This window comes from Stegastes partitus, unplaced genomic scaffold, assembly GCF_000690725.1.
Source record: "Stegastes partitus isolate 25-593 unplaced genomic scaffold, Stegastes_partitus-1.0.2 Scaffold8, whole genome shotgun sequence".
Taxonomy (NCBI): domain Eukaryota; kingdom Metazoa; phylum Chordata; class Actinopteri; family Pomacentridae; genus Stegastes; species Stegastes partitus.
In genome coordinates, this window is record NW_007577739.1 from 24,754 (window position 1) to 42,993 (window position 18,240).

An 18,240-nucleotide genomic window follows, 5' to 3' on the forward strand; every position below is an offset into this window, starting at 1 on the left:
TTTGGAGTTATACATACTTTGAAATGAAAACACAAACATTTTTTTTTTAAGACTACAAGAAAAAACAGAGTTGTGCCTTAAAGAGAGAGAGAGAGAGAGACATTAATAGTTATATACAGAGCAATATAGGACAACAATTACTTTCCTTCTCTGAAAAGAGTACCGTCGGTGGGATGGTTCTGATCTAAAACGTCACCATTTAGTAGCTGTACAAGCGAGGATGAAATGCAGACTTTCACACGCCGGCTGCTCGTCGGTTCTATCGCTGTTGAATAAAACTGTACTCATCTGGCTCTATATATATTTGTAGATATACTTGTGGGGATCTATGTACATCTTTTTTTTAACTCCCACTCTGTCAGAGCTTCTCTACGACGGACACGCAACAAGTTTTGGAAGTGAGTCAGAAAAAGTGCATTTGCGTCTCCTGTGCCGCAGCGAACCACGTCGAGTTTCTCTCCTCTTGAAGAAGTCCGAGAGACGACGAGGACGAGAAACCTGCAGATCGGTGAGTCGTGTCCGTACACATGCTGACAACAGTCAGGCTCGTGAGAGTCCTCGGGTGAGTCAGTCGTCTCTATGGACTCTTCTGCTCCTCTGCCGGACTCGGGGGATCAGCGGCGGCGGCCTTCTCTTCCTGCCTCTCCTGTTTGCCCTCCAGCAGTCTGTCGTGAGAAACCGTCCCCAGCACTTTGGCACTGTGCTCCTGTGCCTTGGCCCTGAGCGCCGCAATGCTGTTCTCTCTCAGTTCCTCTTTAGAAATGGTGGACTTTCCATCTGACCTCTTCTCCTCCGCCTCGGCCTCTTCTGCCCTCTGAGAGCTCGGCGGCTGCTGCTGCTGCTGCTGCTGCTGCTGCTGGGGGGCATCGTCGCACTTTCCTGTCGGCGTTGGAGCCGTCGCCTCCATGGACTTTTTGTGCATCCCTGCAAAGAGTTGCGGGTATTCAGATTTAGAATAGCGTCTGTTGATTGGTAAGCCATCTTGGACTGAAAATAGCAAGCAAAAAAAAATAGTTCCGGTTTAGAATATAATGCTTTGTATGGACAGTGGTAATGCACGGTGGTGGGTGGAATGGTTCTGGTTGGGAAATATGTTTGCTTAGCAGAATAAAAACATCTACACACAGTTAAGATGCTTTCTATTAAAATGAGAGAATGGCAGGAAAATAAAACACACGAGGAAAGAGCCTCACCGAGCAGCCAGGGGGCGCAGGACTCCATGATGCCATCCTTAGCAGACTTGAGGATGGACTCGGGCAGGGGGATGGAGTGCCTCACCATGGCGCCGTACAGCCCGTACTCTGCCATCACGGTGCTGCGGCCCCAGCACTTCTCCCTCTTCCTCCACTTGGCTCTGCGGTTCTGAAACCAAACCTGGGACAAGAGGAAGGTATCCGTTAGCAGCACCATCACCCAGGACCGTCTGCTCCTCTTTGGTGCATAAGAAATAAGGCTGTCAGAGAGAGAAGTGTGTGGATGTCGACACCAGGTCGCTGCAGCAGAGGCCTGATAGGCTCCATTTTTAAGGCTTTATAAAAATCCATAACTTATTACCTTTGATATTTGAAATTGCTGAGGTGCTGCTAAATCAGACTGGGATCATTTTAGACTGTTGTGGGGGAACTAGATACTTTAAAAAAAATGCCTGAGATTTTGATTTGTGAGCAGTTTCGCCTTNGTGCAACACTGAAGTTCAAGACTGCCACCATGTGGATGGAATAATGAGGTGTGGCTCCAGCAGCAGAGGAAATAATAAAATAAAGCACTTAAAGCTCCATATTATAGTCCTATTTTTGAGGAAAAATAGATAAATTTGCAGCTGTGGTAGGAATAATGCAGCGTTTTCCCTCTGAAATGTAGTGAAGTGGAAGAATAACATGGAAATACTCAAGTAAAAGTACCTCAAAGTTTTAGTTTAGTAGACTACTCGAGTAGATTTATTTAGTTAATTTCCACACCTACATCAAGGAGTTAAAATTAGATCCATTTAACCAGCAACATGAGCAAAAAAACAACTAAAACATTGATAATGATGGATTAATAATTCACTGTTGTGCATCGATTAGCCAAACAACTGCATTTATTTATTCCTCTTATTATTATTATTATTATTATATTTTATTCATCTATTATTTTCTTTTTCCCCCCCTATTACTAGTGTTATATCAATTATAATATCTGTTTGTCTCACAGCTTGTAACTCTGGTAGTTATTTACTGATGATATAGTGATCTCCATATGGTTGTTGTTGTTGTTGTTGTTGTTGTTTTCATGTTCTCGCCTGGTCCCCTCTCTTGTCCCCACATCCCCTCCTCTTCTTTATCTCTGTTCTCTATCCTCCTGTTCTGGTGCAAAATAATAAATAAAATATAAAATCATGCGACAGGAGAAGAACCTCAGACGTTTCCCCTGCAGAGTAAATCTGTGCAGCACCACTGAGCAGCTAGAAGCATCACACTGTTTGACCAAGTCATAGTACAGAACAGGTTTGAAAAAAATAAAAAGATAATGATGGATTAAAACAGTGGTTCCCAAACATTTTCTTGTTTCGTGACTGTTTACTGTTTTAGTCTTTAAGCAAAAGGTGAGTTTTCCCATTCAGACTGTTAAATTTCAAGGAATTTAAGAGGTCACAAGATAAGGAGCAAAAACATGAAAGAATAAATAACTATACAACTTTTGTCAAACAGAAAGTTATTTCTTTTTCTTTTATCAACTTGTGATACATCTGTCACATCTGTACATGATGCAGGACTTTTACTCGTATTTTTAGAAAAACAGTCACTCAACTTTTGCCCGAAAGTAACAGCTAAACTCCATCCATCCATTATCTATACACCGCTTAATCCTCACTAGGGTCNTGTGTGTGTGTGTTCAGCAAAATGACAATAAACCTGATTTGATTGATTTGAAAAGAGAGCATGTTTAAAAGTGAACTAAAGGTTTAGTGCAGATTCTGATGGTGAGAAAAAATACTGTTATTAATAATAAATACATGCTAAACAATGACAACATGTAATGCTGGAGTGTTTTCTTGCAGAATGAATGTTTAAAGTACATTTTGCTGCTCATGTAGGACCTGAAGTGTCCGAATACCTGTAAATACTAGTTTTTAAAGAGCTGTTGTGTTTCCAGCTTTGATGATGTTTATAATGCATTTAGAAATACTGACATCTATAATCCATCAAGTCTTAGTGGAATAAACCAGCCTTCTCCTGTTAACTTAATGTAAATACACGTTCTGTGAGTTGAATTTAATGTGAAGTATGTGCTTGACTTAATATCAACTCATTAAGTTTTTAAGAGTTAAAAATCTAGAGCAGACTTCCCAGCATGCATTGCTTGGGAGATAAAACTCCTCCAGAGACTCTTATTTTGTAGCTTGAAGAAAAGGTTCACAATGAAAAGTGGCTGGATGTCATATTATTGTTTCTAATGAGAAAAGGACACATCAGGGGGGATGTTGGTAGTTTTGGCTCAAAGTATCTGGAAGATGCTTCACATGTTGTTTTAGGTGTAACATGGAATCAGTGCTTGTGACTGGTTGTTGTTCATGACAAATAAAATATCTTAAATTGAGAAAATGTGAAAGCAAAGTAAGTCTGTCTGTAATGATTGTGAGACAGAACACAGTTAATTCATTATCTTAAGTTGACTGAACTTGTTCCATCAGGTAGTTGTTTACATTTTAAAACTCAGATTTATCCAACCAAACATGACTTACTTCATCATTTAATGAGAAGGTTAACTTGTTTGTGTGTTGAGCAAAGTTTGAATGATTTACAGTAAAGTTACACAAGTTAAAAAAAAGAAAAACGTCACATCACAAACCAAAGGAAGTGAAGCAATCTGGCACAAAAAACTAAAAGTTCTCTTATTGGCTAACTCATGATTTCACCTCATGAATGACACCTAGCATTTAATCTTAATGTCAGATCAGCTTTAGATTTATTGGACAAACTATCTTCAGTGTCCAGTTACATCCACTATATTTATTTTTAGTTATCGTTACTTTCATAAACTCTCACTTTCCTCCTGTCGCCATGTTCCCTCCACCAGTCTGTGGTGCGTTCAGGGCTCCCCGGATTCCTCTCTCCTCGTCCCAGCACAGAAGCCACTCTTTGCAGAACTGTGTAAATAATGTGTATTTTCTTTTTTTCTTTCGTAGGGGTGAGCCAGGGTCCGTGTGAGAGGCAGGGGGTGAAGCCACTGAGGCAATGGCAGGCCTCTGTCCGTGTGAATCGGAAAGACGATTAGGGGCTTATTAGCGGCCTGGGGAGAAGTGTAACCTGTTGGGAGTGAGCGGCCAGAGCCCCAGCGACATCTCCAGCCGAGAACAGTCCGAGGCATTGTCCCACCTAATTACGGCCGATGGACTTCTTTTTGTTTCCCATTCGGCATGCCTGTCTGATTCTCTTTTTGCCCGGCCGCTTGCTCCGACGACGCTGAAGTGTGCTAATTAGAAAAGAAATGGTCCTAGTAATTACGTCAACTCTTATTAGCGGCGATGACAATGAGCAATATTATTTTTACGCAATGTTTTGTGTCGGGGACCCTGCTTCCAATGCTCATTAGGAGGAAATCGCGCCCTGATAGCCGGGAGAGCTGCTTCCACGTCCACGGCAGAGAGCTGCTGCTGCTGCTGCTGCTGGGTGGAAGTTAATTAAAAGTTGAGCATCAGCAAAGTTAGCTGCAAAAACTTTCAAGTGAAATGACAGGCAATCATCTTTTCATTTTAAAAGTTTATTAAACAATCTCACAAATTGCAAAAAAAAAAAAAAAAAAAAAGTAAATCATGTTTAAAATAGAAGTCAGAATAAATAGGGAACATTTCATCAAGTGAAGAGGAGTTCAGTGGAAAGTAATAAAAGCAAAGGCGTCTGTCTGGAGGAGATGGGCTCACCGAGGGGTTGGAAGAGAAGACCTCAGATGTGTGAGAGAGCTTTTTTTCTTTTTTTTTTTGCTCCGATTTAAGGTTTGAAAAGTCTTTGAACTGTGAATGTGTTCATCGCGTACCGGCAGAGATAAGAATCACCTTGAAATCCTCAACATTTCCGGTCGCTTTGCATGAAGAATCGTCACTTCTTGGGCCTCTCCAAGATGTTCAGGAACTTCCCTCTGGTCATCTCTCTGGCTGGAAGACAAGAAGACACAAGAGTGGACATATTAGATCAACCACAGAATATGATGCTTGATTGTAATGATTTACCAGCAGCCAACTGTCAGTCTTACAGCCTGCAGCTCCTACAACTCCACAACAGTTGGTTATTAATGCAAAGCATGTATTTAATAACTGCAGCGTCACACTGGGAGGCAATTTATACAAACATCTGTTCATTGAGGACATGGAAAACAACATAAAATGGAGACGGAGCAACCAAAGAGTCTTGCTGATCGCATGACTGCCGTCTCAGTGTCACATCAGTTATGGTGTAAAAATGCATAAAATAAGTGACGGATGACGAGCGAAACAGGATTAAAGGCTAAAACTGAACACCAGATACGGTTGCAGCGAAGGTTTCCAAACAGTCTGGGATCCTCTTAACGGGTCACGAGATAAATCAGAGGGGTCACGGCAGGTCAAACGGGACGGGAAATAATGCTGCAAATTCTAAATCTCAACCGTTCAAACTAAAATAAAACCTAAAATGAAACAATCCGAGGTGTGGAAATGCCTCATAGGTCGACAGCATGTGGAGGAGTCACGAGTTTGGTTTGCTTTAAAACCACATCAGGCTAACACTCAGGAAACAGCTGTCCTCAGACTTGTTCTCTCTTGGTCTCGTCACTGATTAATAAACTAGTAGCTGAGCTGGTGTTGCTCATGTTGCACCTTCAATTTGCACCCTTTTGATGATCTGTATAAATGTAAATATCAATATATCTGCACCCTCAATATAAATAATAAATAAATAATACCACAGTTTTACAGTTCTTATTTTTTAAATTTAACTTTGTGTCAGCTATTTTTATTTACTTTTGTTTTTTTTTTTTTTAGCTATTTTTATATTTTTATTGTGTACATTGCACCTTAAGTGTATATTTACTGTGGCACCAACCCACCAGAACAAATTCCTCGTATTGTACGTTTTATTATTTAATTGTTAAAGGACCAGCGTGACATTTCTGTTTCTGTTTCCAAACACGAGGCGGTCAGAACATCAGAAACCACCTCAACGACGTCTTTGGCATCCGAAAAGACGACTTCATGCAGATCCGTCGTATCCGACTTTTGCTTTCAGGTCGCTGAGGCTGCAACAGTACGCTTTGTTAATTACAATTAAGTACACCTGGCAATAAATCTGTTTCTGATTCTGATGCTTGAGATGTGAGATGGTTACACCTACAGGAGATTTGACATGACGATAAAACACAGGAACTTTATTTGAAATGTGTAGAATTAACACTGACTTTATCACTTCCACACATGAATAGAAGAGCACAGATACTGTTGGATGTGATGGTGTTAGTTGAGAAGCACCAGTTCACTCATTTCATCACCTGACACCTGTAACACAAACACAACACGACTTGTTAACACGGACCAACAACAGCGAGCGGCTTCAGGGTTTGCACCACTTAGTCCTACGACACAATCATCCCCACTGAAGGGCCTTTATGAAAGCGGTCTCCATCGTTCCAGAGGCTTTTCTGTCAAACACAAACCCTTCAGCGACTCGTGGAGACTGCAGGGACCTTCCTGCAGCGTCATCGTAAACCCCGGAGAGGCACCGTGGAGGCACAGTAATTACTCTTTGTTAAAGATAAGAAGAGGATCAGCCTCTCAGCTCCACTCAGCTTTCTATGAGCTGCAAAGCCGGGGTCGCCTCGCTGGCTTTAAAGTGGCGTTTAAGAAATCTTGTACATCACACGAGACTGCAGAGCGTCAGGCAGGCAGGCAGGCAGGCACGTATTCCAAACAGGCATCAGGCAGAAAGTCATCCGCCTTCATAACAGGAATGTGATTAGGATCTCAACTGGCTGCTGTTTGCCTGAGGCGCCCCGCCTTCCCTGCCCACGGCGGCTAATGAAAAACCCGGGGCAGTTAGTAATTTAGATGAGTTGCCCTGGGTGGAATGATAATGGTTCATCTGGGTGTGGGGGCCACATCACCTTGAGGTGTCCATCATTAGGTTTAAGATGATGCTAATTGGAATGGGACGGATTCATTTTGCACTTTGCTGTCTCTTCAAATCACCCTAAACAAAGTCATCAGCGGACCCCTGGACACGCCGAGGGTGCTTTAGATTGAAATGAAGCCGTCCGAATTAGGCGAGGGAAAGCAATTACACCGGGATGACCCCAAAACCGCCGCCGCGCTGGTGTCACTTAGGAACGGGAAAGGGTGGCAAGTTAATATTTTTGAATTTTAAGGTGTCGTGCTTCTCTCTCGTTATCACTTTCTTCGTCTCTTGATGAGCCCAAACTGTAAAACAGTTCAATGACGGCCGTGCCACTCCTCCTGAGGCTCCTCGCCCCGCTGAGTGTCTCATTAATTACGGCTCGGTTCAGCCGCCCCCTAGCCAGGTAGAAACTCAGATTACTGGTATAATAACGTTAAAGAGCCCATTAAAACAGGAACCAGTGCTCGGCCTGCTGTTTGGCTGAAACTTTACCAGGGACAAGGATTGAATGGTTTGACTGAAACATCCATTTAGCCATTTATGACACCGATTTTTTGACATCCTGCTTCGGTTCAACATTCACCACGTGATAAATTCATAAATCAGATGAAGCATGATCGTATGAGGAACCTTCAGACGGTGGCATTAATTTTTAAAACCCCTGACATGACAGTTTAATCCCTTGTATAATGTATAATGCAATTTACAGCTTTTACAATTTGCTAACTGAATTGTTTCAAATTGCTTTTCAATCGATTAATTGTTCAGCCCAATCAGGAAAATCATTGACGAATTGAAATGATGCAAATCAAAGATAAACACTAACTAAACTCAAGCATAGTAGAACCACTGGCTGTGTCTGCAGCAGCACCAGTGGCTCTTTGAGGCTGCACAATGGTAACTTAAGCTAAATGCTAACATTAGCATTCATACTTTCTGATGTCCAGCAGATGTTTACTCCTGTCTATACCAGTGCTACATGCTCACATCTGCATATTAGCACTAAATAGGAAGCTTAAGGTGATTGCAGTGTCAGTAGTTTTGCAGGTATTTATGTATCAACAATCAAAAACGCTAAAAAAAACTAGTAAGAAGATCAAATGAGGGTGTGAAACAGAAATGCAGAGGACCACCAAAACTCATACAAGTCATTCATGTGATTCTGGAGTTAATGTCGTAGAAAAAAGGTGAAGATAGTTGATTGATATTAATTAAAAGGTTTGTTTTGCTGCAGTAGCTTGTTACGGTGCAATTTTATCTATTCGTACAAGTTCAGTTTTAGGCTGCAAGGTGGAGCGGTGGTTAGTACCGTCGCCTCGCAGCTAGAAGGTTCGCATCCCAGTGAGGACACCCAGGATCCTTCTGTGTGGAGTCTCCATGTTCTCCCCGTGCAGCGTGGGTTCTCTCCAGGTTCTCCAGCTTCCTCCCACACAGTCCAAAAACATGCTGAGGTTAATTGGTGATTCTAAATTGTCCGTAGGTGTGAATGTTTTTTAACAAATGACTAATTAAGAGTTGTTTTGACACATGACTAATAATAAAACGCTGCGGTGGCTGTACATTTCTATAACACACACATTAAAACCAGGCGATAGACACCCCTGAGAAGCACACACCAATGCAGGAGCACGCTGAAAACACACACCAACAGAAAGTGCACACGGGCTTTGTCATACAGCCGGGGAGATCAATACTGATTAGGGGGACTTACAGATTTGTTTAGTTGATTAGAAAGGTCAATTACTAATTTTGCACTAAGTTAATCAGCATGTTGTTACGACTGCCATCCATACTAAATGACACCTTATGGATTGTGGGGGCCATCGCCTCGCCCTGTTGATTTGTTGCGATCTAATTATCATTTAGCCTTAACTGGCCACAGATTCCGTCGCAATCTACCACAGCAGTTTAGTGAACGCAGTTAATTTTGGCTAAATTAGATATTCTCCACTGCATGGGCTCAATTCATTTTTTTAAAGCAATAATTCCCCTCCGCTGCTCACATATCAGTCCTGTACAACGACGACAATGGAGATTAACCCGTATCCTCAAACAGCTAAATATGCCAGCAGGCTATTTAAAATGCTCTTTCCTAATCTGCAGAGCCTGCGCCGCTACAATCCGGACGCTTCTGCAATTTTCATTTGGCAAATCCCGCGTGGCTCAGATGTAAATGCAGGCGGTGTAACATCTTACTTTCCCCTCGTTTACGACGAGTGATCTGGGTGTCATTGTCACAGTCTGCTCCCCTCCCAGCCCCCGCCGCCGCTCCCCTGTGTATAAAATGAGAGTAATCATCACTTTGTCTCCCCCCGCCGCCTCCCTTCCATCCCGATGGCACGCTCCCGCTGAGCCGCTGGACCCCTGTTAACTGCAAAGACAGATGACCACCTGGGTTAACTGGAGTCCTGGACCCCCAGCCCCGACTGCCCCGATTCGCTTTCATTAAGAGTTAAGAGGACTTATCTGACCCTCGCTGGCCATCTCCGAGTGCTGCTCAGCTATTACGGGATGTAAGCTTTATTTAATGGATTTAACATCCACTTTCACCGCCCTTCTCCCCGGGGACGAGGGAGACACAGAGGAGATGACACACACACAAACACTCAAGCATGGAAACACTCGGCGGCACACATATTCAGCCCAGGCACCCGCCCAACACCTCCCCCTCCACCACCACCACCATCACCACCACCACCGCCACCACCCCACGCCTCGCAACACATACACCTGACGCTCATGTTTGTGTTCAAAATTCAATTACCCACTTATTGATACTTCACGGGGATATTTAAGATGCAGACACGAGCTGTGATTTCCCAGGGGAGCCACTGGTTCCTCTTTATGTCCCAACCGAGAGGGCCCACCACCCCTCCACCGCCTCCTCCTCCTCCTCCCTCCTCCTCCAATGCATTTTCGCCTGGCTGACACACACACACACACACACATTCACACACCAAAACAAACACATCTGCACCTCCCAACCCCTGCCCCAGCCTATGCCTGTTCAAGAGGTGTCCTTATTAATAGGCAATCAGTCAAAAATCATTCATTAAAAAGCCTAAAAGGTTTTACACCCGCGCTATGATTAGCTGGGAAAGAAAATCCAATGAATTCCTAATGCCTTTATGTAAATGAGGTGTCATTTCCGATCTGCTCAGGGAGGCGGCAGGCAGGCAGGACTGAGAAGCAGTGTGTGTGTGTGTGTGTGTGTGTTAAACTCTGCCTCGCTTCCTTCACACAGCCCCAACACTGATCCTGTTTAGGATATGTGCAGGCTCTACCAGATACACCACAGAAAGAGACGTCAGCCTGTTGCAAAAATGGAACTACTGTCAGAAGATTTCGACTATAAATACTACCACCAGTATGAAATGACATTTGAGCAATGCCTGCGTTGGAGCCAGTTTGAGAGAACTCGCCACAAGCTTGCTGAATTGTAAACCGAGTTTCCAAACAGAACCATCCTCGTTTCACTTTCCTCACACGGGAGGTGCCGTCTTGAAGGAGATACGCCACAATGCCGCCATTCATCGCAACGATGAGCCCAAGGAGACACAGGGGAGAGTTGAAAAGACGGTGAAATAGTAGAGGTGAGGAGGAGGAGGAGGAGGAAGGAGCGGTGGCGGTGGGGAAGCATCCCCTGTTCCTCATTCAGCGGCTGTCAGCTCAGGCACTTCATAACCGCCCGCCCCGCGGTCAGCCCGCCCTGATGGATTGATGGAGGCACATTAGCACTAGTGGGGCCCAGTGAATGCAATCATATTCAGCAGCGGCATGCTTCTAATAGGCCGGAGATTGATCCTGAGCGTGAGGAGGAGGCGGCGCTGGTGAATGTGGGCCCATTAGCAGCTGTCGGGGCAGGGTGACCTTCAGTCTCACCTTCACGCCGGCCGACGCAACAGGGGTCAGCCTGGGTGTGCGCCAGGTGGCACCGCGGCCGAGCAGAGGTGATGTGGGGGTACGACGGAAGCCACAACAGGTGGTCCTTCGCTCTGAATGCACTAAGTGATGCTGTTTTTACTTACATATCAAAGATCTGGGGTATAACACAGTTGTATGAAAGTTTACAGCTGAAAAGGACAAAGGAATGCCTTGGTTAATGTAGGAGCCAGATAACATTTTGGTACCACTCAAGGCAGCAGAATAAAGCTGATAACTGATGATAATCTAGTACAAAAACCATTGCTGGGTGCCAGTTTTGTCACTGTCATGAAGTTACCCAGACACCCACAATACATTAAACTAGTAATGCATTTAGGTTCCTGTGGTTAGCTCATGGAGAANATAATAATAATAATAATAATAATAATAATAATAATAATAACTAAACACACTGGCAGTAACCCGGTGTGTAACCCAGACACACACACACATCCCTGCTGCCTGTTCTGTTTCCGGCTCTACTCTTTGTTCGGGCTCGGATCACCTGAGCTGGCGGACTGGCTGGTGTCCAGCGGCCCCACGGACCTGCTGTGGGGCTGCAGGTGGACGTCCGGTCCCTCCGACAGCACGCTCTCCAGAAACGCCGGTTGGCTGTAAAACGACGGGATCCCACCGGGGCCGATTAATCCCATCCCGACTCCCACGCCCACGCCGGCGGGGCCCAGCACGGACCTGGCGGCGATCAGGTGCGCCCCGGCCGGCAGCGAGCCCAGCGGGTTCCTCGGCGCCGCGGACGGCTCCTTGTTGAGCCCCAGGATCTCCTGGATGCCGAAACCGGTGCACCTGGGCGGCGGATGGGTGGCGGTGGTCTTCGGCTGGTGGCTCCCTCCGTTCCCGCCCAGAGAGGTCTTCTCCGGCAGATGTAAACTTTCCGACAGCACGGCGCCTGGTTTGCCCGTCATGGCTGCTGCGATGCTTCCTTGAAAGGCCTTTTATTTTTTCTTCTTTCTTCTTCTTATTATAGCGTCTTCCAGGATGGTCCCCAGTGCATGATCCTCAGCCTAACACACGGGAGTCCTTTAGAAAATGGTCCTTTTATCCAACAGGTCCATCCCAACAAGAGGCAGGACGCAGCAGCCAATCAGCTGCAAGGATTCCGGATTCCTGTGGATCATGGATGCATCAGACGCCCTCTTGAATACATATCTGCATTTTCCTCAGGACTGTATGGATGAAGGAGGATGGGATTTAGGCTGTGGGAAGGAACGGGCACACTGGGGGAAGAAAAGCAACAACCTGACAGTAAACACAACAACAACAACAACATCACACCTCCATTGTGAGCCCATTACAAACTCACTGATGGCACAAATCTCCCTCAGAAAGCGAATCAAACCGTCTGCTTCACACCTCTCGTTACTCACCTTTGAAATGCGGCAGGTTTTTTAGAAAATTACCTCAATCTGGCGGAATAAATCAGCGCGCATCGCCTTTCGCTGGATGCTTTTCTCACCAACACAAAGGGACGCGGCTGTGATCTCTGTGCCATGCAGCCGCTGGGGCTCACGCCGATGGATAATTGATCTCCAGATGCTACTATGAGGGAGAAAAAAAACTCATCACACNAGACTGGGATCATTTTAGACTGTTGTGGGGGAACTAGATACTTTAAAAAAAATGCCTGAGATTTTGATTTGTGAGCAGTTTCGCCTTAATTTGCAGACAATCCAGCCTCCAACATGCAACAATTAGGGAGGTTTTGAGCCTATTGATGATGAATAAATCATTCGGTGATGCTGTATAGATCACATACAAGCCGTCATTAGGAACAGATTTTAAGCAGAAATCATTTGGCTGCAGTTAAAACACAGTGTTGATCCATTAATTGTTGTTTCCAGGAGGCCACATGTGCTCCACTCTGGTGCAACATTCAACCCTCCTGATATGTTCTGGATCAGTTTGACTCCATTCAGTGTTTAACATCTCTACATAAGTCATAATTTGTTCAGTTTTATTTAAAGGGATATTTACACATAAACTTGAGTTAATTATGATGTTTTCTGGAGGTTTAAATTGCTGGAGTCGAGGATAACTGATGTCAGTAAATTTGAAGGTAACAGGAGGGTTAAAAGAATGTATAACAGAATTTTTTTTCTACATATACAAAAATCTTCAATATCAGCACAGTCTTTGAAATATGTCTTTTTTAATATATGTATTATCTGAAATAGCGTGATTAGGTTCATTTTGTCTACTCTGATTATAGGTATACAGTTTATTTTCTTTTCTTTTTTTTTTTTTTTATCAAACAATGAGCTTTTTTAAGTAGGAGCTGTTTTTAACCTGACATGTTTCGACTGACACTTCAGTCTTCCTCAGAAACGTCACCACAGACGTCAGTGTCATTTCACAGCTCCTACTTAAAAATACTCATTGTCTGATGAAAAAAGAAACCGTATACCTGCATTTTCTGAGTGTTTCCACATGTTCTGCTGTGTTAATGTCTTCCTACACATAGAACAACCCTGTAGAATTGTTCTACATTTATAGGAATCTGCAAAATCTGAATTTCTACATATGACGGTGAAAATTGTGGTTTATTTTTTAATTTTCATGTTGATGTCCCTACATTTATTTTTTTGCAAATGTCCCCACTGTGGGACTAGTAAAGACTTATTTTATCTTGAGTAATTGTTAATAGCTTCTGTAACCATTTTCATAACAGACAGAAGTAGTTTTCCTTCTTATAGCTTCTTATAGCCCAACCCAACCCCTCACTGCACCCAGAACTGATCCCTCCTTTGCACATACCTCAGGACAATAATTTGCACTGGATCAGAATTTGCACATAACACTTTCTGTGTCCTGTAAATACCTTGTTTGCTTTAATATTTTACATTTTATTCTTTACATATATACATTTATCTTTCCTTTCACATTGTTTTATTATTATTTTATTTTTGTGCTTGTGTATTACTGCCACAAAATGATATTCCACTGCTGTAACACTGTCTTTTTCACAATAAAGAACTATTTTATTAACATCTAAGAGCTGAAATATAAAGTTCAGCTTTAACCCTATCCAGGACTTTCATGGTGCCATACGTAGAAGGTTTTTCCATTGGTCCCCAAGAAAGAAAATGTGCAAAATATTTGTTGTTATTCATTAAAGACTTTTACATTATGTTAAATAAATGCTCTAAGTTGGTGTATTTTTGGTTCCAAATGCATGACAAATGTCCCTCTTTTTATATTTTAAAAAAATACACCTGTCACCTAAACCAACAGACCCCAGAAGTCCTGAACCGGGTGAACCATGACTGTCCTGAAGGTGTCCATATTAGAAAAGTGGCAGCAGCTCCTTCTTCTGTTGGTGCAAGGAAACTAATCTCCAGTAGATATTTTTTTAAAGATGACCTGCGTGTGTGTGTGTGTGTGTGTGTGTGTGTGTGTGTGTGTGTGTGGGATCTCTGGTGTGATTTAAAGTGACTCAGAAAACAACTGTCCTGTTTGGATTCAGTCCATTGATCGTGCACAGCGCGCGGCCTACAGGTGGAACACATCTCTGCCTCCTGTCACTGCTCATCTCCAGCTCTGCGCGGCGGCCTCACAGCCGCTCTGACGCGTCAACACACAGCCAGCAGCTGCTTCCAGGCCCTGCAGCCTCCGCGTCAGACAGAGAAGAGGAGGAGGAGGAGGAGGAGGAGGCCAAATTGATCGCATGGCACAACACAGGATTGTTAAACACTCTACTTAGGCACCTCTGATGGCTCCGAGAGGAGGAGGAGAGGAGATCCAAGACAGGGGGACAGATATTAAATTGAAAACGATCAAACCGTTTCTTTTTTTCCTCCTCCTCCTCCTCCCCGGGAAATCCGAAGAAAAACCCTAATTCAAAAAAAAAGCCTTTTTCCTTTTTCTTTTTTGTCTCCTTTATGAGAAATTGCTTCTCTCGGCCCTCCCCTTCCTCAAAAGCAGCCGGTGCGTAAGCGGCGAGGAGGAGCGACCCTGGGGCGCGCCGAGGCTGATTGAAAAATAAGTTAATTTCAGGCCCAATCGATGGCGGGCAGGCGGGCAAATATCACGGGAAATTAAACTACCGGGGACTCTGGGGAGCAGCGCTATTGACCCGTGCTAATAAATTCAATGTAGTTATTTTATTTGAACTCCCTGCGCCTCGGCAGCAGCAGCAGCAGCAGCATCCAGCCTCCAGAGCTCGTCTGATTTAACTAATTACACTCAATGAGAAAATTGGGTGTTAATTTTATTTAGGGGATGGGAGCAAGAGGGGGAGGAGGAGGAGGAGGAGGAGAGGGGGTGCCAGGGCTTATTTATTTATTTCCTTTTATTATTTATTCGCGCCTGCACTGTTGCAGCCCGTAATGAGAATGAGATTAAAAGGCTCCCCGGCAGATGGATGGTCCAGGTCACACCGCAATCTTCCTCCGCCTTGATAGCTTGATTAGGTCGTTAGTGGCTCCCTTCTCCGAGAACAAATTGTTTCACATCCAACTGCGCCTGATGAGAGATTATCTGTCCTGGCGAGGCTGCTGCTGCTGCTGCTGCTGCTTGGAGGAGAGCGAGTCTTTGTTCAGACAGGAGGGCAGCATCTCTGATCGATTCACAGGGATGGAGGGATGGAGGGATGGTGGAGGGATGGAGGGATGGAGGAGGGATGGAGGGGAGGAGGGCTAAACCTTAGAACAGCTTAAACACGAGAGCAGGCAGGTATTACTGCAGGTGATCAGCTCTGAAGGATGCTCGTACAGGTGCATATTCATGAGGAGCACAATCAGAATATTCACACAAATCCGAGTTTATTTTAGTTGTGGAATAAATTCCTTTTAGAACCTCTTTTCAAGAAAAGGCTGCTTATGCTGGAGGCAACGTTTAGCGTCTGTCTAGTCATTTAAATCACACCAGATCCTTTAAATTCAATCAAATGAATTAAATTAGCAACGACACACACTTGGAATATAATATCTATAGAGGCAGCTGTTTCTATATTTGCAGAGCATCGTGAAGAAAAAATCTATTTAGAAAAAAATGTGCTTTTATTTTATTATTATTTTGTTTTATTATTTTATTTTTGAGCACATTACTGGGATATTTATTTAAAATGTGGCAAAACATAGCTGCATGACACTAGAACGGCTGTATTAAATTACCATAGAGTCGAAATAATGAAAATAGCTTGTAATGTTAAAACAACAAATAAATAAATACAAAGTAATAAAAAATAAGGGTATCAAAAAGCCTTATTATGGATTGTCTGGGTTTTGTTTTTTTGTTTTAAAAAACAAAGCAAAAAAATAAAAGACAATTCTTTAATTAACACACCTTAAATGAGCTCATCAATTAAAATATAAAACAAATAAATAAAAAATAAGAATAAAAAACCAAAATAAGGGAACCAAACAGCCTTAACATTGATTATCCATGTTTTGTTTTGTTTTTTTTAACGACTTTTCTTTAAATAACACACCTTAAATTACCTCATCCTTAAAAATATAAAACAAATAAATAAAAATAGAGCTGATTCTTGCCTGTATTCTGTCCTCCGGCAGCTCTGTCTTCATGGCCAGCATCTCTCGGGCGTAAACATCAGGATAGTGCGCCTCGTTGAAGGCCTTCTCCAGCTCCTCCAGCTGGTACGACGTGAAGATGGTCCTGTGGTGGAGACAAGATTTAAAGATAATCCTGCAGAGGAAAGAAATAAAAAATCTCCCTGCTCTGACATTTAAACTGAAGAACAAACGTCTATGATTAAAAATAAATCGAAAATAAAAAAGGGAACATTTAATGCATTTCAATAAATAATTACCAGATTATTCTCTCACGTGTAAATGAAAGAAAATAAAGCATCAGAATAAAAACTTCCTCATAAAACTTTGCACAAACACACGAGACACACTTTAATATATTTTAGCAAATTATTAACAGTATCAGTAACATAATACCACACAGTCAGCACTACATTTTAACGGGAGCTGGTTCAGGACAAACTGGTTTCTGGTTTATTCCCCTGATGAGCAGAAATCCACTAACCGGTGTCGTCTTTTCTTGCGTTTCTTGCTCTGACTTATTGAAGACTTTGAGAGTTTTCGTTCATTTGAAGATAAATCCTCCGAGTCTGGAATTAANAAAAAAAATGCCTGAGATTTTGATTTGTGAGCAGTTTCGCCTTAATTTGCAAACAATCCAGCTTCCAATATGCAACAATTAGCCCTGTGGGGAGGTTTTGATTCTATTGATGATGAATAAATCATTCAGTGACGCTGTATAGATCAGATACAAGCCGTCATTAGGAACAGATTTTAAGCAGAAATCATTTGTCTGCAGTTAAAACACGGTGTTGATCCATTAATTGCTGTTTCCAGGAGGCCACATGTGCTTGCTATCTTCTGGGTCAGTTTGACTCCATTCAATGCTTAGGATCTCTAAAAAAGACATACTTTTTCTGTTTTCAGTTTTATTTAAAGGGCTATTTACACATAAACTTGAGTTAATTGTGATGTTTTCTGGAGGTTTAAGTTGTGGAGTCGAGGATAAATGATGTCAGTAAATTTGAAGGTAACAGGAGGGATAAAAGACTTTTTTCTTCTACATATACAAAAATCTGCAAAATCAGCACAGCCACTGGAATATCATTTTTAGATATATATATATATGTATTTTCTGCATATTTCCACATGTTTCTGTCATGTTAATGTCCTCCTACATCTAGAAAAATCCTGTAGAATTGTTGTATATTTATAGAAATCTGCAATATCTGAATTTCTACAGATGAAAGTGAATATTTTGCTTTATTTTTTAATTTTCATGCTGATGTCCCTACATTTATTTTTTTATTTTTTGGGAAATTTCCCCAATGTGGGACTAATAAAGACTTATTTTATCTTATCTTGATTAATTGTTAATAACTTCTGTAACCATTTTCATGACAGACAGAAGTATTTTTTCCTTCTTATAGCTTCTACCCAAACCCAACCCTTCACTGCACCCTGAACTCATCCTGCCCTCCTTTACACATACCTCAGAACAATAATTTGCACTGGATTAGAATTTGCACATAACACTTAGTGTGTCCTGTAAATAACTCCTTTGCTTTAATATTTTACATTGTACACTTTACGTATATACATTTATCTTTCCTTTCACATTGTTTTATTATTATTTTATTTTTGTGCTTGTGTATTACTGCCACAAAATGATATTCCACTGCTGTAAC

General features: G+C 42.6%; 1 protein-coding gene across 1 annotated transcript; it reads right to left on the bottom strand.

The window, feature by feature from the left end:
* Positions 1-577: 577 nt before the first annotated feature.
* Positions 578-11,971, bottom strand: LOC103358902 (visual system homeobox 2). The gene is made up of 4 exons (XM_008284054.1): positions 11,532-11,971; positions 5,083-5,134; positions 1,194-1,374; positions 578-987 (listed from the first exon to the last, which is right to left on the bottom strand). The coding sequence occupies exons 1-4, from the start codon at positions 11,969-11,971 to the stop codon at positions 578-580; spliced, it is 1,083 nt and encodes a 360-aa protein (XP_008282276.1).
* Positions 11,972-18,240: the final 6,269 nt, after the last annotated feature.